The following is a 20170-nucleotide window of genomic DNA, read 5'->3' on the forward strand; positions in this document are numbered from 1 at the left end:
GATCTGAGGATCGTGGTTCAAAGCCAGCCCAGGCAAGGAAAGTCTGTGAGACTCTTATCTCCAATGAACCACTAGAAAACCAAAAGTGGTGCTGTGGCTCAAGTGGTAGAGCACACGCCTTGAGCTGAAGAGCTCAGGGGCAGTGCCCAGAACCAGAGTTCAAGTCCTATGACCGACAAAAAAGAAAAAAGAAAAAGAAGAAAGAAAAAGATTATCTTACATCTTCCCCTTCACCCTTCAGAGGGCATGAAGTCTGGACCAGGAGATCGCAGCATTGACGATCAAGAAGGTATTTACCCCGATGCTGGGAATTTAATACAAACACTAATTTGGTCCAAACAATAGTACATTGCTATTCTTTTTCTTTCATGTGTGAAGACAGAATTTTAAATTGCTTGCCCGTGATTACCTTGTAGTCTTTAAAGTCTCTCTAAAGGATAAAGGGGCAGTGGGGTGTACCACAGCGGCAGAGCACACACGTGGCATGCACACGGCCCTGCGTTTAATCTCTAGTACCAGAAAAGAAAGAGACTTGGACCAACCTTTCTTATTCAGAGAAAACTGTACATATGGAAACTTTTAATAGGTATTAAATAACTAATTTTTTCAGACCAAAGACTGCATTTCTGCTCTCCTCTTGCCAGCGCCACGCTCCATGTGTTCCCGGCGTTTTGGCTCTGCTGGGGGATGTGAAGATCACTCTGCTGCTATATTCCAAGCCAATGCATTTCTGCTTGTAAGAATTACTAGGATGTTGGATAAGAACTTTGAGTCATTTAGAAAACACTTCACTTGCCTGCCGTCCCTTTTTTAGGGGGTCTAGTTTTAAAAGACGGAAAGCTAAGTCAAGTGCTGATGGCTTACACCTGTAATCCTAGCTACTTAGGAGGCTGAGATCTGAGGATCACAGTTCAAAGCCAGCCCAGGCAGGAAAGTCTGTGAGACTCTTATCTCCAATAAAACCACTAGAAAACTGGAAGTGCCACTGTGGCTCAAGTGGTAGAGCGCTCGCCTTGAGCTGAAGAGCACAGGGACAGCGCCCAGGCCCAGAGTTCAAACCCCACGACTACCAAAAAAAACAAACAAAAACCAAAAGATGGAAAGCTATTAGTAAATAGGTAGATGAGAACTTCTTTTTAAAGTAGGCAAAGTTACTTTCTCTGTGTACGGAACAAAATTCCTGAGCTGCTGTGGATTGATAAGAGGTGGTCATAATACAAGTATGGAGCACATAACAGAGCTTTAGCACAAAGGCATTAAGCTCAGGAAATCCAAGCAAATTCTCATTTACAATTTTATTTTCAGCCACAGTCAGCTGCTCTAACGAAAGCAGAGATTTTTCCTGCAGACGACTAACCCTTCACGGATGAGGTTAACATCCAAGACATCACTGGAGAATGAATTCGTTCATGTTTCCCTCACTGTGGAGGTCATTCTGGGAATGGCCTCAAACATCTACACTGGATACAGAGGCCTTCTCAGGGTAAAACAGCTGGCTAACCTCCATAATGTGAATGCACAAGCTTATTTATTAACCACCCAAAGAATCAGAATTCTTGCTGGAATGTTCGTGATCATTTAAACTTAGCAAATAATTCTGCCCAACACCCGTCATTGGAGTACCACTGAGTTGTCCTATCTTTAAGTTTTTATTCTGTAAGGATAATTGAAAAATAGGGGTCTCCCAACCAACCAGAAGAGTGTTCTACTCAGTCGCTGAGAGTTCAGACAATCCTGAAGTCTAAGTGGGTATTATCTGCTGACACCCTCAGTTAACTGAGAATTGAGATTGCCTAGTGATCGATGTTACAGTTGTGTCTGCTCCAAATGAGACTTCCTCTCTTAACATAAAGCCCCGGATTAAGAGAGAAGAGAATAACTTCCTCACTGTGAGACTCACTCTGTACTGTGTCTCAAATGTAAGACTGCCACTGGTAGAGAAGGGGCGTGTGCCACGACCTTTGGGAACTCTTCCTTCAGACAACTAGGGAACAGATTTCACTCTTGACTTTTCATTCTTTCCATTACAAATCACCAAACAAATGGAGCAGGAAATACTTAATTCTGAAACTGACCAGCATGCAACAGGACTAGAATTCTCCCCTCTTGGAAGTCTCCGCTTTCTTTCCGTCCATGATGCTCACTGTAAGTCTGAGGACTTGCTAAGTGACCATTTATCAAGGCAGGGCGTTGGAAAAATGTTGACCTACTTTTTCCTTCTGTTTACTTATCGAATCCGTCTTGAGTTCATGCATTCGCTCCATCATCTCAGCTGAACCACCTTCCCAGCTTACATCTGGAAACTCGGTCCTTTTAGCCAAGCACCACACTTTATTAACAAGACCAGACTCTCCCAAATATGTCTTCCTGTCACTTGGATCTCAACACGGTGCAAAATATATTTATCATCTTAATTCTTCAAGTGATACTAATTGCTAGGGTGTCTCCTTTCTCAGTGAAAAGAACTATCTTTCAAAGAACTATCTTTCAGGTCACTCAAAATAGAAAACTAAGAGATTTTTGTTCTCTTTCTGGCTTCGGGTGTTGGTCTTGTTGTTTGTTTTGTAATACTGAGGATTGAACTTGAGGCCTTGTACTTGCTAGGCAACCATCTACCATTCATCTATGCCTCCATCCTTTTGTTTTTACTTTGTTTTCCATGTAGAGTCTCATTCATGCTTTTCCCCCAACAGCCTTGGAACTTGATCCTCCTGCCTCTCTGCCTCCTGCCTAGCTGGCGTTGATTATGGGTCTACACTATCATGCCCTGTCTCTCTCCAATACTTAAGACATGTTGATTATATCCTGCCTCATCTCCCAGACATTTTTTTGCCTTTCCTGCTCAGGTTGTTACCCTTTCTTGCTTTTGTAATACTAGAGTGGCCTTCTAAATGGTCTACTTCTTAGTCTTTGTGTGTGTGTGTGTGTGTGTGTGTGTGTGTGTGTGTGTGTGAGAGAGAGAGAGAGAGAGAGAGAGAGAGAGAGAGAGAGAAAGAGAGAGAGAGAGAGAGAAATATCAGGAAATATCGGGGTTTGAACTCAGGACCTTATGCACAAGCACTCCACACTTGAACCATGTTCACATCTCTTTCATTGATTTTTGTTATTTTTAGGTATTATCTCCCATCGACAGACTCAGATTGTGATCTGACTATAAAGCCCCGTGTAGTGTGATTACAGGCAGACACACACACACACACACACACACACACACACACACACACGTCTGGCTTATGAGATGGGCTCTTGCTTTTATGTCTGGGCTGGTCTTGAATTCCAATCCTCCTGATCTCTGACTCCCAAATAGCTGAGATTAAAGGCATGAGCCACCAGGCCTAGCCTACCTCTACTTTCTCTGCCAAACATTAGTCTTCAATAGAATCTCATCATGCCATTCCCTGTGTCAAACCATCTAATGAATGTGTTTGCCAGCAATGCATAGGATCCAAATTCCTTGCATGAAATTCAGGGGGCTCCAAAGGTTTACAGTGCATTTCCTCTGCTGTGTACACTTGGGAGAGCAGGTCCTCTGGAAACATGGAATGGCAGGTCCTTTCCCTGGCACACACACACAGACTTCACACCTCCTCTGCCCAAGGCCGTGCGAGCCGTCCTCAGCGGCTCCCCGCACTTTACGTGTTGACAACATAGAGCTCAGAGCAGTCCTTCTGCCTGGGTAAAGGGAACCTAAGAATAATTCCCTAGAAAATCAAAACAGCAACTCCAACATAAGCTTTTATTCATGTTTTCCCAACAAGGGGATGAACGGAATGCAATTCAAAGTTCCAAGCCACAGTGCAAAATAAATAAATAAATAATGGAATTATTAGAACACACAGTAGTAGTCGTGTGTGTGTGTGTGTGCACGCGCGTGTGTGTGTTTTGAACTCAGAGCCCTGCACTCGCTAGGCAGGCCTTCTACACTGAGCTATACCTCTGCCCCTTTTTGCCCTAGTTATTTTTGAGCTAGGGTCTCCTGTCCTGCCCTGGCACGTACCTGGACTAGGCTCTGCCCTTTTTAGGCTTCTTATCATAGGCAGAATAACAGGACGGTGCCACTCTGTCCACTCTTGACTGAGAAGGGAGTCTTAGGTACTCGATTGCCCAGTCTGGCCTCAAATCATCATCCTCCCAAGCTCAGCTTCTCAAGAAGCGAAGATGACAGGCATGTGGCCACTAGTGTCTGTTTTACAGTAAAAATTCTTTTCACTCCTAGTGTTAACCTTAATCACTGTAAGTATTAGAAAGTTTTTTTAAAAAAATGATTTCAAAACAAAGACTCAAAAGGAAGTTGTAAAAGGAAAGTCTGTCCTCTGGAAAATTTATAAACACTTCTGACTAGGCCTGTTGCTCCTGGGGGCTGGCTTCTAAGACACTGGAGCCATGTCAGCCTCTGTGCCTCAGTTTACCAAACAGATCACGTATATCATCAGCTCCCGTCTTCTCTGTAGAGCGACTGATAATATTAAATATGTTTTCTGTTCTGGTAGTTTTTCTCTGGGGACTCTACAATGCTTTCCAGATTATTTTTTTAATTTATGTATTAATATTCTCACAGCATTCTCTCGTCTCCTCCATTAGGAGAATAATATCCATCTCTTTAGAGAAAAGCAGGGGGTAGTGAGTGATGGACGTTAAACAGACACTTAAATAAGCAAACTGTAACATAAAGACATAATTAAAGCTTTCAGACCAAATCAATCTGAGGATTTTTTTTTAAAGGGATACTACAGCGTTAGTGACCCAACAAGAAAACTTGTTTCTCCTTTGCTCTGGAAGACTTGTCTTTCTCATAGTTAGTTCAGCCTGATGTTTAAAAGAGATAACCTTTTATCCAGGTGTTCCTATTACAAGCTAGGAAATATGAAGCGCAAATATTCCAGGAGGCTGTACAGACTGGGTCTCCACATGTGGCTCTAAATTAGACGCCTCTGGAGCCGCTGAGCATATTTTGGCTTGTTCTCTAATCAGACTTCTCTGGGGTTCATAACATGGGGTTTTTTTTTCCTTCTCAAGGATTGCCTGTCTCCGAGCCAGTGTATGATTTCTCAGCGAACGTGAGAGGAGGCCAGTGGAAGCATTTACTGCTTAATGTTTCACAAACGTTCTGGTTTCCCTTTGTCCTTTCAAGAAAATAGCTTTAAACCAATGTTTAGTGAAATACGTCGGGTCACATGAATCCCCAAAGATAAACTTTTATGTATGAATGTCAGAGGAGGCGTTAGCAACAACTAAAGCCTCAGAAATTAAATTATGTTGGGGATTTAAAACCTAGCTTTTGAACAGCCAGTGGTGGTTCTCAGCACTGTCTGAAAGGTCCCTTAACAGAGATGTAGACACGGACACAGTCAGTCAGTGAGGACCGATGGACACGTTTTCTCTTTCGTGTCTGTGTCCCGCAAGTAGATCAAGCCCCGAGACGATCGATGCGTGCTTGCCCTTCTCGCTATTTCAAAGGGCCTTGAGAACAGCAGGTCTTCAAAAACTGCCCACTGGACACTGAATGGACTAATATCATGCCATTAACTCACATAAGTCATATTTAAGGTAAAGGCTCAAAAAATCTCCATTATGAATCTACCCCCCCCAAAAAATAAAAAGTTGGAGATAGGATTGCAGCGCGGTGGTAGAAGGCTTGCTTAGCATCTTCAAGGACCTGGGCTCTGGAAAGAAAGAAAGAAAGGAAGAAAGAAAGAAAGGAAGGAAGGAAGGAAGGAAGGAAGGAAGGAAGGAAGGAAGGAAGGAAGGAAGGAAGGAAGGGGAGAGAAAGAGCAAGAGAAAGAGCGAGAGAGAGAAAAAGAAAGAAGGAAAGAGAAACAAAGAGAAAGAGGAAGAGAGGAAGGAAGGAAGGAAGGAAGGAAGGAAGGAAGGAAGGAAGGAAGGAAGGAAGGAAGGAAGGAAGGAAGGAAGGAGAGAAAAAGAGAGAGGGGAGGGAGGGAGGCAGGAGGGAGGGGAAAGGAAAGGAAGAAGCGGGAAGGGGAAGGGAGGGGAGACCCCACCACATTCCATTTAAAATTCTTTCTTTTTATGAAATAACAGCGCAAAGCTCCTTCCTGGCCGCAGGCTGCTGGCATCCCCGCGAGGCCTTCACCGAAACACGCTGCCGTTCTCTGAGCAGCAAGCCAGCCCGAGCCCTCCATGGGTGCCGGTGCCGTTCATTGTACGAAAAACAAAACAGCAACAAGATCATTTTTCAGAAGAACAGATTGGAGAGGGGAAATTGAGGCTAAATAAATACACTGTGCTTCAGCTACCTTTGGTTTTGTGGGTTGTTTGTTTGTGTCTGCCCTTCCAGCTCACTTCCCCGCTGCAGTCCCATGCAGGTGGGGTTCAGTAATGCTTGCACTGCCCGGGCCATCTGGGGCTGGAGGGGCCCCGGGGCCAGGGGCCAGGGGCGGGGGGCAGGCCGGGACTGGGGGGGGGGGGGAGGGGGGCTGGGACTGGGGGCCCAGGGGGGGCCGGGACTGGGGGGCTGGGGCTGGAAGGAGATCAGGCCGGCCCTGGGACTGATCTACACAAAGCTCTTTCTGGAGGCTTCTTCCTCTCTACTTAGTCAAGAAACCCTCGTTCCTGTTTGTGTGGAAGTTAAAATTCACAAAAAAGGAAAGAATGCAGGATCCACGTGCGGAGAGTGGCGGAGAATGGAGGGAGGGGCCTGAGAGGAGCCAGGGTATTCACAGCTGATACCCTGAACGGAACCCCCGGTACAGCACCCAAAGGTCATTAACCAACAGTCTTCCGCCCACTTGTTGATGGGGGGGTGGTTCTTTGAGGATTTGTTGTTGGGGGATTTAATTTTTTGAATTCCAGGTATATTTTAGATATGAGACCCTTGTCCGTTGTATGGCTAGTGAAGATCTTCTCCCAATCTGTGGGCTTTCTATTGATCTTGCTAGCTATGTCCTTCACCAGGCAGAAGTTCTGCAACTTCATGCAATCCCATTTATCCAACCTTTCTTTGATTTGTTGTGTTTCTGAGGCTTTCTTAAGAAAATTTCGGCCTGTGCGAAGGAGCCCTAGGGTTTCTCCTATTCCATCCTGTAATGTTTTCAGGGTGTCTGCTTTGACTTCAAGGTCTTTGATCCATTTGGAGTTGATTCTGGTGCAGGGTGATATATAAGGATCTAAGAATGGCCAATAGACACATGAAGAAATGCTCAACTTCTCTGGCCATAAAAGAAATGCAAACCAAAACAACACGGAGATTCCACCTCATCCCAGATAGAATGCTATCATCAAGAACTCTTAATGACAACAGATGCTGGAGGGGATGTGGACAGAAGGGAACCCTACTGCATTGTTGGTGGGAGTGTAAACTTGTTCAACCAGTTTGGAAAGCAGTATGGAAATTCCTCAAAAGATTCTACATAGAGCTCCTATGACCCAGCAATCCCACTTTGGGGCATTTACCCAAACGATCATAAACAAGGCCATACTAAAGCTACCAGCACAACTATGTTTACCACAGCATTATTCACGATAACTAAGATATGGAAGCAACCCAGATGCCCCTCAGTACATAAGTAGATAAAGAAAATGTGGGGGGGGGGGGTGTATGTATGTGTGTGTGTATATATATATATATATATATAATATATATATATATATATATATATATATGAATTCTATACTTCCATCCGAAAGAACGACACCACCCCATTTGTTAGGAAATGGAAAGACTTGGAAAAAAAAATCGTATTAAGTGAAGTTACCCAGTCCCAAAGAAATTTAGGTCCCATGGTTTCCCTTATTTGCTCAAAAGCTATGTACATATGACCATATAAGATGATGCTAAGTGAAATGAACCCCAAGATATGGACACAAGAGGTCTGTTGTTGTTGTTGTTTTTAATGTACTATGTGATTTTTTTGTTTCCTTTGTATGTTCTTCCCTCTATGTCATATCCCCTGTTGTCACTGTAGTTGATTTTGGTACCCTGCATCTTGTATATACATTTGTCTAATCTGGGAAGGGGAAAGGGAATAACAAAATGGTGAACCCAGGACACAGGGTGACCCATTGCAACAATGATACCCACAGGACAGTATGCTGGAATATACTGGAAACGAACTTTACAACTTTGGGGGGGGGGGGGGAGAGATGTGTGGGAAGTGGGGGAAGAAAGGGAAAGCGGGTAACAGCAGGGGAAGGGGTAACACTGATCGACCAGTTGCACACTCATCGCCTCACTCATGTAGTGTCACCCCTCCGTACAGCATCTTTACAATAAAAAGAAATAAAAAATAAATCTTAAAAAGGGAGGGGACTGAACACTTGTCATCAACGTTGGTCATTTCCAGGGAATCAGTTTCCCTTTTACCAAAAGAGTCTTAATGCCCTTCAAGCTTATCAAAGCAGAAAGACTCGGGGAACTGTTCTCATTGCTTTTGCAGTGTGGTTCACATTTGCAGACCGAGTACATCCATGTCTGTGCATATGTTCGGTGATTCTCACTGAACATGTCCCTTTAAGCACTGAGGGAGGTGACTTAACTCAGCTCTACCTTTGAGCACTGTGGTCCTGAGGCTGCTTTGGCTGGAAGTCCTATGGGGATGCAGTACACACGCCCTGCCATCCAAACAGAATTTACTCAGCACCATTGCCGGCTCTCTCTCAATGCTTCGGAGCCACTGGGCTGTGACACAGTGCTCTGTCTGCTTTTTAGGTTTTCTATTTTTGCCCTGGATAGGAGAGCGTCACCTCTGCGGCCAGCCTGGCTCTCACACCCTTGCTCCACAGAGCGCCCGCCTCTCCGGTGCTGTGTGTGCTCTACTTAGTTGTTTTGGTTTCTCTTTTTTTCTTGATCTGGTTTCATGTTGGATTTGCGATGGGTGAGGTTATTATAACACTCTTCTTGAATAGAAGAGCTCCACTACAATCCTATGAGATGGCTTTAGAGTCCGAGAGACCCTGGTTCGAGTCCCAAGTTTTGCAAATAAAGAGATGTGGGACTTGTGGGTGTTGTCTGCCTTCTGTTCCATGGTGGGAGGGGGAGGTGGGGAAGGAGCAGGGAGCTGTCTGATTAGTATCATGGTAGAGATTAATTTGACACCCTACCTATAATGAATTTAGGGAGCAGTATCATCTATATCAAAAACGCAAAGAGTGCCAGTTTTTACCACTCCTTAACCCTCATTACTTTAAATATATTTACATTAAATGTTCAAGTGCATATTTATTGAACTCGCTTTCATCTATCTAGCAGTGACCCCCTTGGAAGCATCGTCAAATAGTTGCTAAATAAGCAGCACTTATTTTGATGAGTGAGCGAATGCATGAATGAGTGAGTGAATGAATGAATGAAAAGGGAAGTAGCTTTAACAACTTTATCGCGTTTGTAACATTTTATGCTAGACAATGTGAACGATGAGGCTGGATTTTTACATGGATCACATCTCCAGGCCAGAGATGGGTCTTTAACTCACAGTAGTGAAAAGTATAGGGACCACAACTTGGTAGAGGACCAGGTGACCTGGGAAAACAGTCTACCCCTGCAGCGATGAGGGAGGATCTCACAGGGAAGGGTGTTGCATAGAATCCCAAAGAGCCAAGGGATACGGGCACAGATGGAAAAGATGGAAACGCCTGAGAAAGACAAGAGCTCAGGACAAAGGCTCCCCAAATGCACAAGGAAGCGTTAGATGTGGCTGGAACAGATGTAGAGAGTGAGGAGGAGGTGAAAGGAAAGGCTGAGGCTGCCTGCCTGGATTCCCAAACTAAGGGCGACTGAAGGAGGAGGCAGCCATCGAGGCTGGAGGAGGAGGAGGCATAGCTCAGGACATCGGGAAGTGGTTCCAGCCATCAGCACTGAACACACACCAGAAGGGAAAAGAAGCCGTATAGATAGTCACTTTCCTCCCTGAAATTGTACCCCGGCAGCCAGGCTTTGATTCCTATTACAAGCACCATGTTTCTGTGGTTCTGGTTTGAAGACACATCATGGTACCTCCTGAACATGCTCTCAACAACCAGCTGAAAATGTCATCTTGAAGTCTCTTTTCACTGTACCATAATTATCAACATGAAGGGCAGATTTCAAGTGTCTTGACAATTAAAAATAAAAATACGGACTAAAACATTTTTAGGAACAACATAAGTGTGGCTAGAATTATATTAAAATTCGCTATTAAACCACATCCCTCTCTCTCTCTCTCTCTCTCTCTCTCTCTCTTTTAAAATATGCTAGCTCATTTAGAAATGATGACCCATAAAATTACTTGGGCTTGAAAGTTGTCCTTCAAAATCATATTCAAAGTTCAATGTAACTGATTCAGACAAAGCTCATAATTTTGTATCAAGCGTCTTCCATGTAATAGGTAGCTGTTAGGTACCTGTCAAATAAATGCAGACTCTGAAGCACAAATTTCGGGAAAATAAAGCAGCTCTCAATTACTTTCAAGCCATGTACTTAATCAGTTTTTAATCCACTCAATTTACATGACCTTTTTTTATTTTGTCATGGGGTTTGAACGCAGGGCCTGAACACTGTCCCTGAGCTTTTTTGCTCAAGGCTAGCTATCTACTACTGCGAGCCACAGCACCACTGGAGTCTCATGGACTTTCCTGCCCAGGCTGGCTTTGAACCACAGTCCTCAGATCTCAGCCTCCTGAGTAGCTAGGATTTCAGGCGTGAGCCACCAGTACCCAGCTTTGCATGAAAACTTCTATATAAAATAAATGGACAATGCTATTGCATCCCATTTTTTTAAGGATAAAATTTGGAAGGAGGTGAGACTTGAGATAATGTCTTTCTCTCCTGTCTCTTAATTTTCTTTACAATTTTGAGTGGAATTCTCTCACACATCATGCTTGTGGATAAGGTATTGAGTGCTGTTGTAATTGTGCATGTATTTGGAAAGGTTTGGTAAATTTATAGATGTCTGTTCGAAGATTACAGAAATAGAATGGGAAACTTGGCACAACTATAAGCTGACAGAGACCAACTCCCACCAGCACTAGGCTGCTGCTATGCTCCCAGGGCGAATCACAGCACCAAGCGGGGCCTTCTTCCTCACAAACCAGATACTGCACGAGGTGACTTAGACACATCCCTTTAAACTCTGAAAGATTTGTGACTTTACATGAGGTCCGGTGAAAACCAAGGCCCGGGAACCTTCCATATGAATGCATGCATGGCTTAGCCATTCAGTCTTTAGTATTGCAAAGAAGCAAATTCTCTTGTTTTTACAGTTTTTCTGTGAGCCACTGACTGTATAAACAACAACTGAGAGAGTAGAGGCACACAGAAACAAAGGATTTCGAGTGTGTCAAGCCTATAATCCTAGGTATGCAAGAACCTGAGATCTGAAGAGTCTAGGTTGTAGCCAGCTTAGGCAGGCAAATCCAAGAGAGTCTTATCTCCAAGTAGCCAGCAAAAATCCAGAAGCAGAGGTCTGACTCAAGTGGTAGAGGGCCACCCTTGAGCAAAAAAGCCAAGCAAGAACTCAAGGCCCTGAATTCAAGCCCAAGTATTAGCACCAAATTAAAAAAGGGAACAATCTTTATTTTTGCACTTTAGGGATTCAAGAAACACTCTGATTCCAACTCTCTAGGCTACCATTTGCCCAAGAACATTCACCCAGCAGTGTCTTTTACATCCTTTCCTATCTCTGGAAATGCAGTTAAAAAAAAGAAAGTACAGCATTCATCTAGATGGGAGTGAGGCTAATTGGTTCATGCAGCCATGTGACTCTGGCTCTCTGATTTGGGCTTAGCTGTATCGCCAATCTTTAAATAAAGCCGCCCTACAAAATCACCAGGCATCCCGTACCAAGCGTGCACTGACTTAAACCAGATGCAAAATATGAGATATTTTGTTCAAAGCTTTGCTGCATTAAAGAATAATAGCTCTAAACATTCCTGGTCTAATCTGAATAATACTCTGCAAATATTTCAAGCCATTCTCTCACAGTTCTCTCAGCCCCATCACTTCATGATTGAATTTCATGACTTGGCCTCATTAACATAAAATCAAAATGCACTTCAGCTCTCGCCAATATATCTTCCAGTAAGGTGACCCTTGAGAACGAGGTTCTGTGTGTTTTATAAAAGCGTAGGTGCTCATGGTGCGCATGGAGATTTTGGAATGTCTACAAATTCCTGGAACCAGGGCTAGCTGAGATTTGTTTGACTCTACATTTCCCAAACCGGCTGGGGGAGGAGGGGGGAGGGGAGAAAGAAAACATCCCTCATTCGTCTCCCATGGGACATCTATTAATATCCCTAAGAACTAGTATTCCACAGAATTATCTAGAAGATGAATCGGTAGTATAAGTCTCATCTCAGATACTAGAAATCTAAAGTATAGGACATAAAAAAAATATTGACTGGAGATGGCCTAATGGGGGAGGCTCACACTTTTGTGACAATGGTCCTGAGAAAGATCTGGGTCCTTTTGCAAATAGGCATGCCCACGGACAGACGTGTTGTGGGCGGTGACTGCTTCTCAGGAGGGCGGCGGAGGAGGGGCGGAGCAGCCTCCACCTCCGGCTCATTTCCCAGAGTGGGGATGTCCTCAGGAGAGAAGCTCTAGAGGTTAAAGACAACAGCACTACTTTCAAAGAGTCTATCATCTACACTCTTCATTTACAGAGGGGGAAACTGAGGCCCACTGGTCATAGCCAACTAAATCCAAAACCTGAGCAACGCAGCAATCGACAGGGTCTTTGGGGATACTGTCTGTGACTTCCACCCATCCCAGCCTAAAATACTCAGCAAAGAACCATCCATCCATCAGTTGCATGGTTAAAAAGCTTGACTGATTTTTTTTGCTTTTTTCAAACAGCACCCTTCTGACTCCTCCATTTTCTCTGCCTTCTAGAACACATGCCTTGGATTTTAAGCCACAAATTTAATACTAGATTACATAAATACATTATGCAACTCTCTAATTTGCTTCATGGGAGCAAGTTGTCTTTCCAAATAAAACATCAGCTGCCACAAAAGCCCAGCGTTGACTGCCCTGGGTGCCTCTCCCAGGGTTCGCTAACCACCATGCCGCCAGCGAGACGGTCCTCATTGTTTAAAAACTCAAGGCATGCGGAAAGAGATATTAAAATGATGGTGAGCCGCGCGCGCACACACACACACACACACACACACACACACACACACACACACACACAACGGTAGCTGAGGTTCCCTCCGTACTCCACTCACATGTGGGAGGAAAGGCAAATCTACCACCAGCATTTCTGGTTAAGGAAAAAAACGCAACCCACACTTTATAAACATTAGCACACACCAACCCTTGTGGGCCTGTGGGTTTCCCTAGATCTATATATAAAACACTAAGAAGACTCCCCCCCCCTCCCACCACACACCCTGCTTTTCAGTATTTGGGAGAAAGGCAGAGAATAAGGAGGCTGTGAAATACCAGTGTCATAATTTACTTTCTAAAAATAAGGAATGGAAAATGGTCAAGAAACAAGCGAGGAGGCGCAGCCATGATAACAAAGCCAATTCCCAGGGAGGAGGCCCATGGAGCTTGGAGCGCTAGCAGGCCAGAGCACCTGAGGCTGCCTGCTTGCTCCTCCCCAGCCCTCCTGGGTCAATCAGGAAGCTGGGCTGAACTACTCATTTACAGCAGATTGGGCTGTAGGGGAAGAGCACAGAGGAGGGCAAATTAAAGCCAACTCTATTTGCTCTAGCTCTTTTTTTTTGTTGTTGTTAAAGTTCTGGAGCTAAAAAAAGACTCCAAATAATCAGCTAATCTCAAATGCTATCTGTATCTGCTGATCCGATCCCCTACCACCTGCTTCCTGCGTGCTTTGGGCTACAGCATGAGGAAAGAGAGAAGTCGTAGAAGTCGACTTCTGATTAGATAGAGCAGGTCTTAGGGACAGCAAGCACCTCAACCCCACGGGTAGATGGGCAAGGACTATGGACAGAGAGGGCTCTCACGGATGAGAGGAGGCCCAAACAGCTTAGCTGCGTTGCCTCTGGTCTGAGGCTTGCCTCTTTTCCTTCATAAATTCATCCTAGAAGGTTACGGGTGACTCCAACCTCCAAGCCCACACTAGATGATGACGGACACCCTCACTCCTGTCTGAGGCCGTACTGCTGCTTCCTTACTGTGGAAGGGGGTAGGAATACCAGCCCCCCCCCAACCCCCAATACGAGACATCCATATCAGTGGCAGGCACAGTCCCCTGAACTCATGAGGAGAGGTCCAGGGTGGTGACTAGCCTAGACTGAATCGTGAAAGATTAGGAAGTGGCATTCCAGTCTGGACCATCGGAGTTCAAGTCCCTCCTCTACCACGTGACAACTTTCTCACTCAACTCCCTTAACTTTCCCCAGGAGAAGTTTTGCATTCGTGACATAAAAACTCCATCCAATGCAGCTCCATGAAGCTCATTTGACCACCACAGCCACCAAGTGCTCAATGGATGTCAGCCAATATGAACCCAGCTCTCCACTTGCTCACAGCATGTTCATAAATATCTTCCCTTGAATCTTCACATTAGAGAGGGGCAAAGGGTGAACGAAGGCAGCAGTGGTGCTCACTGGATACTACAATGAAAGTGAACTCTACAATCTGTGGGTGGAGACGGGAGGGAAAAACTGGGAGAGAGCGAGGGAAGGGGTGACACTGTTCAGAAAGAAGTACACTCTTTACCCGACTTACGTAACTGTCACTCCTGCACTTTTATAACAACAATTTTGCAATGCATGAAAACAAAACAAGACTAGGAATGTGCCAGGGCAGCAGGTGAGCCATCTACTGCGTGTCCTGTCTCCATCGCATGGGGTTGCCCTGGGCGGAGATGGGCATAGACGTTACAGGATGCCTCAGACCCACACCCCTCGTCTCTAGTCACTGAGACCCGCTGCCAGTCCTGCACCTCAGTCCTCGCTCTAACTGCAGTGACCCGAGCCAATGCCGGGCGCCTGTGCGCGTGCACTGCTGGGTAGAGAAGCGCTGCCCTCTTCCAGACTCCCCCATGGAGCTCCCGTCCCGGATGACCATGATCAATCAGGCCCAAATAGATGCTACCCACTCCACCGATCAATCACTACCTTTCCCAAGTTTGGGTGGCCTTTCCTATGTATTCTTGATGGACCGTATCTCCTTCTTGATCCCCAATGTCCATCATGACCTCCATGCTTAAGAGGATGAGTTGCAACACATCAACACCAACCAGGGCTCACGGCCACAGGGGAGAAGTCATTCGGGTAGCAAGTGCTGCCTCCTGGGAAACTCAGTCCACCTCTCCGATCTTCCCCAAAGTTCCCTCGACTAGAGCTGGCCCACCCAGAGTGGCACCACGAAATTTTTACACATCCTATTAGACATTCAGGAATAGACAGTGCCTTCGACTAGACCAAGCTATTAGATATTAATGTTCAGACAACACCTACCTCACTCCACACCAGCATGGTGCCGAAGATGACCTGTAACCCATCAAAGAAATTGTCCCCTATGATGATCACAGTCGCGCCTCCCGTCGTCCACCCTTCACTGGGGCTGATGGCTTTGATACAGGGAGTAGCTGCTTTTCAACACACATGAAAAAGAGAAAGAGTCCACTGTTAGAACCAAACTTTAATGATGGGAGACTTGAGAAAAAGAAAAAAAAAAATTCTTTTATCTTTTCACTCACAGAAAGCTCCCTCAAGATCTCAGCATTCCCAGCTCTCTATCGGGACCAGAGATCTAAGGGTACCCCTTCATTCTTTAAGGCATTCTTTTTTATTGTTTCTAGTAAGACATACATATATTTTTTCTTACTCCAATCTTTATCAGATTTGAAGCCTCATAAAATAGAACACGAGAGTAAAATTGAATCTACGAAATACTAGGGATTTAAAATAAAACACATGACACTTTGGAACGTATTGACAATCTTACAGAAATGCTTGATAATTAAATCTATCTCCTGGAAAAAAAAATGACACAATTTTAAATAAACATTTCTACCCAATGAGTGGCCGGGAAAGAGAAGAGAGTGGAGCAGGAAGAATTCTTACACTAAACATTCTGTCTGTTACCTTAACATAGCAAAACTTGTCCTCATTAAAAAAATGAATACTTTTGCTTGTGTGAGTATGCCAGTACTGGGGTGTGAACTCAAGGGACTCACACTTTTGCACAACATTTTGCTTAAGGCTAGTGCTCTACCACTTGAGCCACCCCTTAACTTCTGGCTTTTTGCTGGTTAAGTAGAGATGAGACTCTGTTGGATTTGTCAGGGCTGGCTTTAAATTGTGATCCTCAGATGTCAGCCTTCTGAGTCACTAGGATTGCAGACATGAGCTGCCAGCACCTGGCTAGAATTCTTTAAAATCCATTCTGTGGATCTCATTTTTACAGATTCAAAGAGTGTGGGTCAGTCAGGGCAAATGTTGCCATCACATGGCTGAGACCATGCTGAACCACAAAGACCTCCCCTGAGCTCCTCTTCCCTGTGCTTCTCAGACTGAAAATCCTAGGACTGACTTTTCTTAAGATTTCATCTCTCTTCTCTTTCCATGGTCACCGCCCTTGGAAGTGGGAAATCATTTGCAAATAATGATTCCAAACAGACTGAAATGGTGTGCCAGTGAACATGGCCTACTTCCAACAGTATGGCATAGGAAGAATTCTCGGGTTATAATTGGGAAATCTGAGGGCATCCTGGTACCACTGAGGGCTTTTAACGTCACCAAGCCTTGCTGCCATTCTTATGACTCCTTTTATGAAATGCAACAAAGCAAAATTCTAAAGGAAAGGAGAAGTTGTGCAAGAAGAGAGAGAGAATGTTTAATAAAAGTTTATTAAGTATTGAATATTGACTTTCTAGGCATTGAAGCCAATGAGAACACTAGTTCATTTTAACAGAGGGGAGGAAAAACTGACAAAAAAAGAGGAAATTATTGGACTCTGTCAAATTTGGCAAAATGTCCCGCTTTAACTTTTGCAAGAAGGAAAGAAAACACGAAGCCCATTCCAGTGAGATCATTGCTCACGTGCCACCACACAAAGTACAATGGGTTTGGTTCTGATCCAAATTAATCTTTAAAAAAATTGCAGAGAAAAGTTTGGAAATATCCAAACTCAACATTTCATGTTGGCTGAACCCAGAGGAACAGAGTCTGACACTAAAACAAGACAGCTCGGGCTGGTTGCTTGCCTGCTTTTTATCCTGACCAAAATACTTTATCAAGAAAATGTAAAAGATGCCTCACTTCAAAATGCTTATCCAACCTTTTACATTTGTGTGGTGGGGGAAGGAGTCGTGACCACTGTCCTACAGACACAGGACTTGTCCTTAAACAAAAGTGTAAAGATAAAAGTGAAACTATGTGATATATTCCTCAACCAATGGTAAAAGATCACATGTAATTTCAAGAAATTTATAAGGTAATTAAATACCATCTAAAAACAATATCAAAACTTTCTGTAAAAAAAGCAGTTAGAAAACATTTTGTTAATAGCCTTAGAGCTTTATTTTTTTTAATAAATAACTCAATATACTTGGCTGCCAGAGTAAAATAGGAATATTGCTGCTACCTCTGAGAAATACCGAGTATTGACTTTTCTGATGGTTGGATCTTATTTACTAGACGATCTAAGAATCCATGACTCTGAGATCACCCACATCAACTGCAGAATGGCCTTCGTGATTATTATCTGCATGAACTTTGGAGTTTCTGTTAATATTTTTATTTTATTTTTTATGCTGGTCATGGGGCCTGAACTCTGGGCCTGGGCGCTGTCCTGCAGCTCTTCAGCTCAAGGTTATGGCTCTACCACTTGAGCCACAGCACCACTTCTAGCTTTTTCTGCTGAGGAATCAAACCCAGGGCCTCATGCCTGCAAGGCAAGCACTCTACTACTGAGCCACCTACCCAGCCCAATATTTTAAATTTTAAGTCATGTAATCATTTTCATTTAGATAAAGAGTCCCTTCCAGGCTAGCCATGACACAAAAAAGGTGGCAGGAATGCATTTGCATACCTCAGAGCAAGCGTCCTACATGACGCTTGGCTAATAGCATGCTCAAAACCCGCTGTCTTGATACTTAACTCCTCTCTCTCTCTCCCCCCCCCCCACTCCATGTACACATGCACTTTCAAACACTTCCTGATGAAAGAAGGTCAAACTTGTGACCAGCGGCTCAGCTCTAGGTTACAGGTCCAGGCGTCTGAGGGAAGACCTCCTCGAGTGATAAGCTAGTGAGAAACCACACAGCATGGCCTTCTTAGATGTTGGAGAACAAAGCCCTGAGGACAGCACCTGAGGGAGGGGAAAGGTGCAGGGGTACTGTCCTCAGTCCTTCCCTGGAACCGCAGCACTTTCTAAGGTAGACGTCAGGGTTCTCAAGGCGCGCTGGGCCTCTATGAGGTCACCTTTGTCTATACAGGGAGCGCTGTGCTGATTCCCCACGGGCAAGCTGGGAAAATACGTGAAGCTCTGGTGGGTTGGAGGAGGGGGATGCTACTGGTGTGTGAAATCTGGGGCTCAGGCACGGGATAGTCCCCACAGTGCCCACACTAGACCTCTCAGATGAAGAGCTCCAAAATGCCAATGGTCCAAGGCCAGAAATACAAATGCATACAACAGCTCAGGATGCCAGGCAAGCTGAAGGGAAGCCAGCTGAGGAGCTGGGCCTGCAGGTCCCACTCAGGGGGACAGCAGATGACTGACTCAGGCCTTTGGGGATCCGCATAAGGCAACCCAGTAAGGTCCTGGCTTCTCATCTTTCAAAAGCATGCATGCACGCATGCACACACACATGCACACACACACACACCACACACACACACACACACACACACACACACACACACACACACACACACACACACACACACACACACACACACACACACACACACACACACACACACACACACACACACACACACACACATGGTGCTAGTCCTGGGGCTTGAACTCAGGGTCTAGGAACTGTACCTGAACTTTTTTGCTCAAGGCTAGCACTCTACCACTTGAGACACCAATCCACTTCTGGCTTTTGGGTGTTTAATTAGAGATAAGAATCTCCTGCCCAGGCTGGCTTTGAACCGTGATCCTCAGATCTCTCAGCCTCTTGAGTAGCTGGCATGAGTTAGCAGCACCAGGCTCAAAATATTTTTAAATATATACAGTCTAAATACAAAATTCATGGGCGGATTTTAATTCATAGGCTGTTTTTACATTTTTACCCTGATTCACAAACTAAGAAGATAAGGAAATATCTGTAAGCTGTGGCCAAAACTAGATATGCCCAAGGGTTTACTGTAGAACTGAAACCAAAACTTTCATGAGGATAGCTGAGCCCAAAGGGAAAGCAGTTACAGAAATCACAGCGCAACCAGCTTCTAAAATAAAAAGAATTTCACGAGGGTGGGTGAGAAAAATTTCTACATGCTGACATGGGAAGATGCCAAAATATGTTACTAAGTTGCGGGGAGGGAAGCAATTTGTAGACTGATAACTAGTGTGGTTCTGCCTATTTATTCTTAAATGACACACAGTGTACATGGGTAAGGTGTGCATATGTGTGTGTTGTGTGCGTGCGTGCATGTGTGTGCGTGTGTGTGCACGTGCAGTTAGAGGTGAGCAGATTGTAAACAAGGATATACAGCAGGTGTCCCGCAGTGAGCTCTTACATGATTAATGTGGTTTTAACAAGACAAGAGGACGATTCAGTTTTACTCCATTGCCATTGATGTGGTTGGAATTGTTTTCATTGAGTATATATTAAGGTAACAGGTTATGAGAAGAGAAATTAAATGACAGCAGAACATTTGATAACAGCTATCCTTTTTAAAGAGTAAACCAACATTAAAAACCAACCAACCACCCCAACAGTCAACTGTGTGCATTCACAGACCCTGACCCTCTCCCTCTCACTTCTTTTTGGGGTGAGTATTGTCTGGGTGCTCAGAGAACACCCAGAGAAGACAGGACTTTCCTTTCATACCCAGAGAAAAGCAGAGGAAAGATGGAGAAAGACCACTGTCTTTAATATTCACAGCGGATGGACAGATCCAATGCAATTAGGCAGAGAAAAGATTTACAAGAGTTCGATTCAAGCCTAGAGATGCAGCCGTCAATAAACATTCCGTCTCCCAGAAAATGGTGTGGAATGGGGCATGGGGAGGTGTATTTGAGTACAAACCCCTTTCACCAGTAAATTCTTGATTTAATTCGCTCAAAAACACAACAACAACAAAAAAT

General features: G+C 44.5%; 1 protein-coding gene across 4 annotated transcripts in view; it reads right to left on the minus strand.

Annotated features, from left to right (window-relative positions):
• Positions 1–20170, minus strand: part of Ebf1 (EBF transcription factor 1) — a 389509-nt gene that overhangs the window by 82097 nt on the left and 287242 nt on the right. For 2 of the 4 annotated variants that reach the window (XM_042699578.1, XM_042699576.1), the window contains exon 9: positions 15364–15494. In XM_042699578.1, coding sequence (XP_042555512.1) covers positions 15364–15494 — 131 coding nt within the window. Of the gene's footprint in view, positions 1–15363; positions 15498–20170 lie in introns of all 4 variants that reach the window. The other 2 variants (XM_042699577.1, XM_042699575.1) reach the window with 1 other exon arrangement.

Source organism: Dipodomys spectabilis, unplaced genomic scaffold, assembly GCF_019054845.1.
Source record: "Dipodomys spectabilis isolate Male_0828 unplaced genomic scaffold, ASM1905484v1 ptg000258l, whole genome shotgun sequence".
Classification (NCBI taxonomy): domain Eukaryota; kingdom Metazoa; phylum Chordata; class Mammalia; order Rodentia; family Heteromyidae; genus Dipodomys; species Dipodomys spectabilis.